The following is an 11029-nucleotide window of genomic DNA, read 5'->3' on the forward strand; positions in this document are numbered from 1 at the left end:
ATTTTGCCAATTTCAGGGCTTCTGTGACCTTTTACATTCTGTCAGGATCTTTCAGGCTCTTTCCTCAGGCCTGAGACTCTTGCCAGGACCAGAGCGAGATCAAGGTGTTCTTAACCACTGAGCCATCTCCAGCCCCACAACACAGTTCTTAAAGAAGGTACATTTAAGTAAGCACTAAGGAGGTTGGGTAGGCCCCGTCATATAAACCTGAGCCCCAAGAAGGAAGAGGTACACTGAGCACAGGCAGGAAACTCCACAACAGTGAGTTCATGGAAGAACTGAATGCCATTCACTTCAGGCAATGCATCTTGAGAACACATTTTCACCGAGAGATCATAAGCGGCTACACAGTAACCCTCCCATAGTCTGAATCATGAAGACTTCCTTCCTTACAAAAAGGTATCTGGACAAAATTTTCCAAGTATTTATAGGATAAATAACTGCTTAGTTCTGTAATCCGCAGGTCAAATACCATCTGAATCCATCAGAACCCTCTAGACTCCAAAGATCTAAACTCACAAAGCCCCAAGAATGGAGTATGCAGGGAGCTGCAGTCGTATCTAGAGGGGTCTGCAGCTCCAACTGCCTCTGGGGAGAAGAATCCTGAAGAGGTGAGCCTCAGAGGAGCTAGGAAGAGTGCAACAGAGGAAGCCATCAAGTACTGGAAGTACTGGGAAAGGAACACGCAGGGAAGGGGCTCAGCAGGAGAGGTGCTCACCTCCAACCCGATGGCTGAGCTCAATCTCTGGAAGCCACGTGCTCAAAGGAGAGAACTGACCCTTCAAAAGCTTCCTCAGACCTCTAGACCTGATAAACACATGCATATACATGCATGCACGCTCTCCAGGCAGTGGTGGCACACGCCTTTAATCCCAGCACTTGGGAGAAAGAGGCAGGCAGGTCTTTTTGAGTTTGAAACCACCCTGGCCTACAGACAGCTAGGTTCCAGGACAGCGAGGGCTACCCCCAAAAACTCTATCTCAAAAAAACAAACAAAAACATAAGTAAAAAGTAAACACATACACACACAATAAATGATATAAAAAATTTTTTTAAGTTAAAAAAAAAACACATATACTGGGCTAGAGATGGCTCAGCAGTTAAAAGCACGGGCTTCTCTTCCAGAAGACCCAGGTTCAATTCCCAGCACACTCATGGCAGCTCACAACTGTAACTCCAGTTCCAGGGAGCTGACATCCTCACAGAGACATACATGCTGGCAAAACACCAATGCACACAAAATATAAATTAAAATTTAAAAATACATATACACTCCTCCACCCCTGGCAATATACACTCCACCATTATGTAAGTCAGGGGCAGAAGAGAGGGCAGTCTTTTGTTTATCCAAAAATAGGAAAAACATCAATATACTCCACACTGGAAAAAAATGAAAAACAACACAAAAAACCACCTGAGGAGGCAGTTCCCCGCTTGGGATTTAGTGCTGAGCTGTTTAACCCCAAGGGACTCTCTACCTCCCATCTCTCGGGGAGTTTCTGGCACTGCTGAGAGGTGGCTCACCTTCACGTCTCAGTGGGTCACACTACACAGTCCTAGTCAACCTGGAACTCACTATGTAGACCAAGGTGTGAATATAGAAGAGCTTGGTCACTTAGTGATCCCAGTTGCCCGGCACCAACAGAAACAGGGCCAGTAAGAGGGCCCAGAGGGTAAGAGGGCTTACTGCGCATACCCGATGGCTGAGTGCCATCCTGGAACCCACAGTGAGAGGGAGAACTAACTTCCAAGAGCTGTCCTCTGACTCCTCCATGTACCATGACATGCGCTTGGCCATACACATGAGAAAGCTGAGCTTGTGTGCAAAGGGCACAATGAAACCAAACCCAAGGTGTGTGTACTTCCCACTCACCATCTAGACAAACAGTGCCCAGAGGCTTTTTAAGTCTGCACACATTAGAAATAAGCCACAGGCCGGGCGTGGTGGTGCACGCCTTTAATCCCAGCACTAGGGAGGCAGAACCCAAACCACTCACAGGAAAAGGAGTCCTCAGGCTGGACTGGCTATATGCACTGCCCCTGTCATTGTCTGATCATTTCCTCTGTAACCCACAGGCCACTTCCCCTGTCACTGTCTGATCCTGCCCTCTCCATCCCACAGGCCACTTCCCCTATCACTGTCTGATCCCACTCTCTGCATCCCACAGGCCACGTCCCCTGGGCCCTCACTGCTGCACTTGGTTGGAAATGAACCAAAAGCAAAGAGCAAAAGCAAAACAGAACAGAAAAGCACTTGAAAACACACACATTGCTGCACATGAGCAGCAATTCCCGAAACAACAGGTAAACTGGTGGCAACCACCCTTCCTTCGGGGTCAGTCAGAACCAGAACATGGCCACATGACCAGGTATCAACTGGTACAGCCCACATAGGTGCAAAGGAGGAGAGCCCCACCAAGGCCATGCGCTCCCAGGTGTTGGCATTCCCTTGTCACTATATGACAGGGAAAGTAAGTGTCCAAAAGCCTAACTGAGACCATCCATCCACACAGCCAGCCAGCACGTGGGCACTGTGTGTGTGCACATACACACACTACATGCATATACACATAAAGACAACCCAGGTCTCTGACGTCAGCCTCACCCTTCTGCTGACAGAGGAACCCAAGCTCTACCCAAGCCAAACACCCTCAAAACTGAACCAGGCACAAAACAGAGACCTCAACGGGGAAGGCCAAGTGAGTCACTGCTGCATCCCAGCACCAGAGGGCGCGCAGCACACAGAGGAGGCAGAAGCAGGACTGGGCTGCTGGCCAGGGGTGCTTCTTCACAGGCACTCACTCAGTGAGTGAGTTTCCATCCACAGCTCACTGCCACCCAGAGGCCGGTGAAAACCCAGCTGTCACTCCAACCAACTGCAACTCCTCTTTCCTTACCCTTCATGAGCCCTGTAGCCTGTATCTTGTCCTGCTAAAACAGAGCAGACTTGGAGATCCTGGAGTCAGGAATGGAAGCAGGAGCCATGGAGGGATGCTGCTTACTGCCTCTCTCCCCACGGCTTGTTCAGCCTGCTTTCTTACAGGACACAGGACCACCTGCCCAGGACCAACACGGAGACACTTCCTCAAAGGAGGTTTCCTCTCTGCAGGTGACTTTAGCTTATGTCAAGCTGACAAAACCAACCAGCACCATCTGACCCAGTCTGAACACTGCACTGTGCTGTGCTCAGCACCAGCCCAGCCCCGGGGCACACCGGATGCTCTAACCTAAAAAGGTGCTACTGTACACTGATTCATAACACAAGGCGGTGCCTTCAATCAGCACAGCATTCAGAACAGGGGCTCCGTCCCTCCAGACTAGTGCTCTGAAACTCAGGAAGGAGTCCAGGGAAGATATAGAACCCAGGATGGCAGCTCCAGCCTCTCATTCCATCACACAGGAGGCTTAAGGCAAGAGGATGCCGTGAGTTCAAAACTAGCCTGAGCTACAGAGATCCTATCTCAAAGACCCAGGTGAAATGACAGCCTTGAGGGGAAAAGGACTGAAGCCCTGAAGGCCAGCAGAAAGAATGGAAACAGGCAAACTCAGAAGATAGGAGGTTGGGGGCACCCTCCAGAATGCACCAGAGACCTGGGAGGTGAGAGACTCTCAGAATTCAAAAGAAAGGACCTTAGATGAAATGCCCTACAGTGGGGGAGAGGGAACTTATAGATCCCACCTCCAGCAGAAAGACAGGACATCAAGTGAGGGATGGGGTTGCCGTTCCACAGTTACAACTCTGACCCATAATTGTTCCTGTAAGAATTACAGGGATGGAAATGGAGAGGAGCCTGAGGAAAAGAAGGTCCAGTGACAGACCTAAAGTGGTATCCATCTCAAGGGGAGGTCCCAAGGCCTGACATTATTACTGAGGCTATGGAGGGCTCACAAAAAGGGACCTAGCATGACTGCCCTCTGAAAGACCCAACAAGCAGCTGAAAGAATCAGATGCGGATATTTGCACCCAATGAACAGCTGACTCCTGTTGTTCAATTAGGGAAGACTGAAAGAAGCTGAGGAGAAGGGCGACACTGTAGGAGGACCAGCAGTCTCAATGAACCTGGACCCCTGAGATCTCTCAGATACTAGAACACCAATCAGGCAGCTTACACCAGCTGATACGAGGACCCCCAGGTCTGTGTTCATTCAGAGATGATGCACCTAGCCCTCAAGAGACTGAAGGCCTCAGGGAGTTGAGAGGTCAGGTGGGGTGGGGGTGGGGACATCCTCCTGGAGACAGGAGGGTGGGGAGGAGGTGTGGGATGTGGAACAGAGGGTAGATCGGGGGTGGGAATAAATCTGGAGAGTAAAAATAAATAAATTAATAAAAATAAGTTAATTAATTAAAAAAGAATTGACAGCCTTCCATGTGCAGATGACTACGGCAGTCAGTTCTGGCCTTACCTGATGAGCACAGCGCCTAGGAGGTGGGCCAGGGATGTCAACTTTTGTCCAGGTGTCCTTTCTGATACTGTAGCTGTAGAGTTCATTATACATGAAGGTCTGCAGGAAAGAAGTGGATCAATGCCACAGATGGCAGGCAGGCAGCCAGGTGACAGCAGCAGGGAGGACGCTCTGCAGGAAGCTTGTCAACTGCCCCATACCAGTGCAGACAGGCCATGTGCAAGCCCGAAAACTGTCTTTGAGGACATGACAGATGCTCCGGACTTGCCACAGGCTTAAGTCTCAATGAACCTATGACCAGGTAAAAATGCTAACTGGAAGATGCACTGTGCATGCCTCAGGCACCAAACCTCCTCCTCCTCAGCCCAGCCTACCTTAACCTGGGCCCAGAATTCTAACCTCAGCCCATGGATGGGCTCCACCTCACACACCACTGTTCCTTAAAGAGCACTGCGCCACCACAGAACAACACTCTGACGTGGTGAACAGCATGGCCACACAGCGTCCTTTCCCCACTCTACACTCAGCTCACAGAGGACTTACAAGTCAGGAGCCGAGTGCCAGTGTGCTGACACAGGAGACCCCACAAGTCAGGGGTCGTGTCTCAATGTGCCGACTTACTCCTCAGGGCCTGAGAGCCTCTGCTGCACAGGCACAGCATTCCTGTCACTCTCTGAACTTAAGCCAGTTTTAAATGTGTGAAAACACAGAAAGCAAGCTGTCCAGTGAGATGACTGGAGCTTGTGGTAGGCACTGGAGAATCCCACGCTTTCGGCTCCTTTCCTTCTAGACTCCAATTTCACTAACACGTTCTATATTCCAAACAGCTCTGAAGGCTGGCCTGTGGGCACAATGTCACAGACCGCACGCCTAGCATGAGGCCCAGCATCACAGGGCTCAACAAGAGCAACCCAGCAACAGTACGCCATGCACGTATGGCCCAACACAGCCAGACTCTGCTGACTAAGAGAGGCCAGGACCCCTGCAGCAGTCAAGTCCCTGCGGTGGGTCCCTAGGGGATTCTGGTGACTAGCCATGCACACCTCATCTCAGGCTTGACACTTAGCATGTGGGAGCGCAAGAGGGGGTGACAAGACACATTTATATCAGCAACTTAAGAAATTTACTTCAAATGAGCCCCGAAAGGTTGGGAGAAAAGAAAAACATATACTTTACTTTTTGGCCATTGAAATATTCACCTCCGAAAAGGATCAGCTCATCTTTCTCAGGATGAGCTGACAGGGAGGCATTTAACCTGCAAGACAAAGCCACAAAGGAGCAATGTCAGAGAACATGACACCAGGCTAAGCAGACTCCCATTCCTTTCCCTATACCCACCTCAGAGTACAGGACCAACCTCCAGCCCAACACCACGTTCATGCTCACAGAGGAGCCCTGCAACTAGGCACACTCCCCTAAAACTAACTGAACGAGCACGCAGGACGACATGCAAGCTCTAACTACACGTGGGGCTTTCCTGACCAGTCCTGGCAGACTCTGGTCTTAAAGGATGCATGCCTTTAATCCTAGTACCCGGGAGGCAGAGGCTGGCAGATCTCTGAATTCTCACACAAGCCTTGTCTACAGAGAACAGTTCCAGGACAGCCAGGGCTACACAGAGAAACCCTGTCTCAAATACCCCAACCCAAAAAAGAGAAACAAAGCTTGCCCACTTACCGTGGGGAGGGTGGAGGACATGGTGTCTCTGTGACCTGGGTCTTTTTGGCATCCAAGGTCTGGAAATGGGCTATAAGGGCCTCCAGGTCTTCCTAAGGATACAAAAGCAGCTATATGTGAGACTGTCTAATCAGTCTCAGTCAAAGGCACAGACAGCTTTTGTCCTATTGGACTGACTGGACTAGGATCCAATCACATCTGAGTACTAACATGGATCTGAAAACAAAGAGATTTTGACACATTCGGGAAATACTCAATGTGACAGCGGCAGCTTTCTGTAGGTGTAGATGTATGCACACCTCTCCTGCCAATCAATCAACGGTTTTCTATGAAGGAGATTACAACCTGGCCACACTGCCCTCTGACAACCTGTTTGTGCCAACACCCTACCTTGCTGTCTACACAGCCATGCCTGGGATTCCTCTTGCTTACTAGTCTCCAGCTCCTATTCCCATGCTAAGATATGGGCTCCATGAGAACAGGCCTTGAGTCCTTTTGACCAGTGCCTAAATGACAGGGTCAGTGCTGACCTGCGGGCTATCACTCGACAGCCCCTACGTCCCAGCTGTCACCACAGACCTGGACACTAAGGTAACAAGCATCCTGGCCAGCACTGAAACCGAGCCTTCCCACACCCACACAGCGCCCACTCCCCTGAGTTTACTAGGGTGTCCAAGTTTGCTTTCTATTGCTGTGATCAAAAGCAACTGGGAAGGATAGGGTTTATCTCATCTTACAGCTTACATTCCATCATGAAAGGAAGTTAGAGCAGGAACCCCGCGGGCAGGAGATGAAGCAGAGACCAAGGCAGATAGCTGCTTCTTGGCTAGTTTGCTGTAGCTTGCTCAGCTTTTTTCTTAACGACCCAGTGCCACCTGCCAGATATGGGTTAGATCTTCAATACCAATCACTAATCAGGACAATTACCCCACAGATTTGCCTAGAAGCAGGTTTTTTAGAATGAATTATTTCATGTGTGCAGGCGTCTTGCCAGAATGTGTGTCTGTGGACTGCATGTGTGCCTGGTGCCCACAAAGGCCAGAGAGCTGTGAGCCCCCAGGTGGGTCCACAGAATAAAACCTGGATCCTCTGGAAGAGCAACATATGCTCTTAACAGCTGAGCCATCTCTCCAGCTCCACAGGCCAATCTTTTTTTTTTTTTTTTGGTTTTTCGAGACAGGGTTTCTCTGTATAGCTCTGGCTGTCCTGGAACTCACTTTGCAGACCAGGCTGGCCTCGAACTCAGAAATCCGCCTGTCTCTGCCTCCCAAGTGCTGGGATTAAAGGCGTGCGCCACCACCACCCGGCTTCCACAGGCCAATCTTATGGAGGTATTTTCTCAATTGAGGTTCCCTCTTCCAAGGTTATGAGGAGGGGAGCCCAGGAAGTCCTGTGCCTGGCAGACCACTGAGCTAAACGTGGCCATCAAAGCTGCCTCCATAGTTTCTTGGGTCAGAAAGCCCTAAGACAACAGCAAGCACGGTGCTTAGCCTGAAGTTCGGCACAGATCCACCTGTAGGTCCTGGGATAATCAATGCCTATAAGAATATGAGTGAAGGTCACAACCAACTGTCCTGAAACACCGCAGTTCCAGTGACTTGTCTGGTTACTAAATCCTACTGATGGTGGCACGCCTTTAATTCCAGCACTCCACTCGGGAGGTAGAAGCAGCGGGAGTTCTCTCAGTTCAAGGCCAGCCTGGTCAACAGAGTGACTTCCAGGACAGAGAAACCCTGTCTCGAAAACCAACAGACACAACCCCCAAACTCCTACTCGTGGCTCACTCCCTGAGGCTGCTGGAAGAAAATCTGCTCTCCTTTTAGGGCTGGGGGCTGGTGAGTGGGGACAGGCGCAGGACCGTTACGGCTTTACTCCCGGAACGCAGACCTGGACAAAGCAGGAGTCACCCAGCTTCACTTCTCCTCTACTAAGCCCCACCACGTTGCTTCACTCTGCCCACAGTAAGGTAAGCACGCGGAACGGAACAGGACAGATCTGGTCTTCCATGGAAGAGAGGGCGACCGGGTAAACGAGGAGTTTCGGGACTGCAAAGGGACCCGAGAGAGGAGAGGCCGGGGGGCACGGGCTCGGCGCAGGCCCGAAGCCACCCAGGGACCCGGGGCGCAACCCCGCCTCCGGGTCTCCGGCCCGCGGTCTCACGCCGCTCCCCGCCCGCCGCTCCAGGCCCCGCTCACCTCCTCCTTCCGCGAGCGCTTGGACACCTTCTTCTCCATCTTGGCCGCCGTCTTCTCCGCGCCGCGGCCCTTCTTCTCCTTCTTTCCCTTCTTGCCCATCGCGCCGGTTCGGAAGCGGCGCCCGGGAGACAACCGGAGGCAAATGAATGATGATGTTCTGCCGGGCCGGAAACGAGCGGCGCACTATAGGAGGCTCACTTCCTGTCCGTTGCTCTGGTGTTCCGTGGAGCAACCGATCCCATCAGTACTTTGTGTCCATCTCGGGCCGCGAGAGTAAGGAGCCGCTCCCCCCCCCCGCACACCAGCAAGCTGCGTGACTCTCAACGAGGCGCGAGCGTGTGGGATGCTGACCGCCTCATCCCACAGAGGGATTTCCGCGTACTTAGGGATTCCTGACCTGAATTAAGGCAGCCCCCTTTCCCTATCCCATGTAAAATGTGCCAGGAGCTGTCTGGCTCTCCCACAGTGCCTTTGCCCTTCTGCCGGCGATGCTCCCCTGGACCAGCATGTCCTTCCATTGGGAGACCCGGGCTGGTGATGGGTATCTCCACTCCTAGTGGTGCTTGATTTACGGTCTGGCAGATACGTGATAGGAAATTATGCTCCCGGGTTTGACCTAAATGGTACAGTGGAAGAGGGACCCGTGGTTTTGAAAGAGCAGAGTGCATTGCCTAGAGGGTGTCGTCTTTGAGCTGTAATCAAGGAATGGCGCAAAATAAGGACAAGGGCAAGCAAAATACTGGCAAAGGGAACACATAGACGAGGAAATAATCTTCTTTCTCGGTGGGAACGCTGCCAAAGCACAGCCTTTAAAGAAACTGCCTTGGATCGGGCCAACCAATAATCATTGACGCTCTGAGGAGGCGGGAGCTCCCAATTCAGTTCCAGATTTTTCCATAAACCTAGTTCTTAAGAAGAAAAATTGCTTTTGAGGAAAACAATGGTGTTGTGTGGTTTCCCTTTTTTCCTGAAGAGATACACAGAAACAACTTTTCACCCCAAACAAGATGGCAACAGATAAAAGAAATGTGCTCGTGTTGGCAGCAGATATGCTAACATCTGAACGATACAGGGATTGTTAGCATGGCCCCTGCGAAAGGATAGCACGGAAATGCATGGTGCGCTCCATTATTTTTCTTATGTCTTTTGGAGACAAGGTTTCTCTGTGTAGCATTGGCTGCCCTGGAACTCACTCTGTAGAGCAGGTGTGGGACCCTGACTTAGAGCATTTCTCCCTGGAAGGTAAAGCCCCTGGACGTCCCCCAAGCTTGTTTTCCCTGATCTCTAAAAATACAGCCAGAAAGAAGCTCTTTGTTCTCTATAGCCAGCAAAAAGCCTTTTTGGTTTCTGTGCCTTACAGCCAGAGATGTGATAATTGTAGGAAGACCTACAAGGACATGGAGATAGACACCGGAGAGGAGGCTGCAGCTCACTCCCCNCCCTCGCCAGAAAGGAGCTGTAGCCAACTCTCCTCCCAACTCCTCCCAATTCCTCCCAATTCCTCAGCTAGCTGTTAAAAGCCCACTACTGTTACTCCCCTGCCCTGCAAGGCGGAGAGACTCAGCTAGCTGATCATAAAACCTCTTGCAGTTTGCATCAGGTATGGTTTTCTCTTGGGTCACTGGGGTGCTGACCAGCTCATCCCATGACTTGAGCGGAGGCCCAGCTTCAGGGGTCTTACACAGGCTGGCCTCAAACTCACAGAGATCTGCCTGCCTCTGTCTCCCGAGTGATGGGATTAAAGGTGTGTGCCACTGCCCAACTTCATTCCATACTTTTCAAAGGTGAAATTGAGATTGTCTTCAGAAAGCTCATCTCAGCTAGAGCCTATCTGTAGAGTTATCTCAGCTGTGCATCCCTTAACAGCCCTATCTCCCAAAGGAAAAGCCAATCAGGAAGTATTTTTACCATCCAAAAGCTGCTGTTTGTGTTTGTGGTGGTAGGGTATCTAGGTGGAGTTTGGTGAGGGGAAAGAATCTGATTAAAATATATTTTATACAAACACACACACACACACACACAAACAAAAAACAGCTGGGCAGTGATAGCACAGCCTTGAATCCTGGCACTCAGGAAGCAGAGATAGTTGGATCTCTATGAATTCAAGGTCAGCCTGATCTATAAAGAGAGTTCCAGGACAGCCAAGGCCACACAGAGAAAACCCTGTCTCATAAAAAATATAGATAGATAGATAGATAGATAGATAGATAGATAGATACAGAGAGAGAGAGAGAGAGAGAGAGAGAGAGAGAGAGAGATCTAAAAGACCAAAGAAATTATTCCAATTCCAGTAGTTTGGACCAAGTCCAGTAGCTTGGACTCAGTAGCTTGTTGAAGTACTGAGTTGTTTGCTTGTTTTGATTTACAGGAGCACAGGTGACTCGAAGGCAGCCATGTCTCATAAACATCTCACCTAGCATGGGTGGATGATGAATTTGTAAACATTGTATCACTGGTACCCAAGCCACCTCCCACCTCCTGTACAGCCTGGCACTAAGCTCCTGGCAGCTGAGGTGGCTGAGCGAGGAGTGGTTGGAATCTCTAGTGAGAGTCTGTGGTCGCCCCTTCCTTCTGCAGGAGAAAATGAAAAGACCCAATGTTGTAAGAGGCTATTAACATTCTCTACTGTTCTCAATATATAGCACTGTTCCTTCTTCAGGGCTGAAAGGGAAATTATATTCTCTGCGGAAGATTTAGAAAGATCTGGAAGTTGCAGGGATTAATGCTTTTATTATCTGAAAGAATCTCAAAGC

The 11029-nt window shown here is 50.4% G+C and overlaps 1 protein-coding gene and 1 non-coding gene across 4 annotated transcripts in view; one reads left to right on the forward strand and one right to left on the reverse strand.

Moving 5' to 3' along the window:
- The window catches only part of Klhdc4 (kelch domain containing 4), a 31289-nt gene extending 22831 nt beyond the window's left edge, over nt 1–8458 (reverse strand). The window contains exons 1-4 of one of the 3 annotated variants that reach the window (XM_021170062.1): nt 8277–8458; nt 6082–6173; nt 5581–5659; nt 4405–4503 (exon numbers count right to left, since the gene is read on the reverse strand). In XM_021170062.1, the coding sequence (XP_021025721.1) occupies nt 4405–4503; nt 5581–5659; nt 6082–6173; nt 8277–8375 (369 nt within the window). In that variant the 5' untranslated portion in view covers nt 8376–8458. Of the gene's footprint in view, nt 1–4404; nt 4504–5575; nt 5661–6081; nt 6174–8276 lie in introns of those variants that run through there. The other 2 variants (XM_021170063.2, XM_029480892.1) reach the window with 2 other exon arrangements.
- An 846-nt stretch (nt 8459–9304) lies between these two features.
- LOC115031888 lies at nt 9305–9411 on the forward strand. The gene has a single exon (XR_003837520.1). It is a non-coding gene; the product is annotated as a U6 spliceosomal RNA (small nuclear RNA).
- The last annotated feature ends 1618 nt before the right edge of the window (nt 9412–11029 follow it).

This window comes from Mus caroli, chromosome 8 (assembly GCF_900094665.2).
Source record: "Mus caroli chromosome 8, CAROLI_EIJ_v1.1, whole genome shotgun sequence".
NCBI classification, from domain to species: Eukaryota; Metazoa; Chordata; class Mammalia; order Rodentia; family Muridae; genus Mus; species Mus caroli.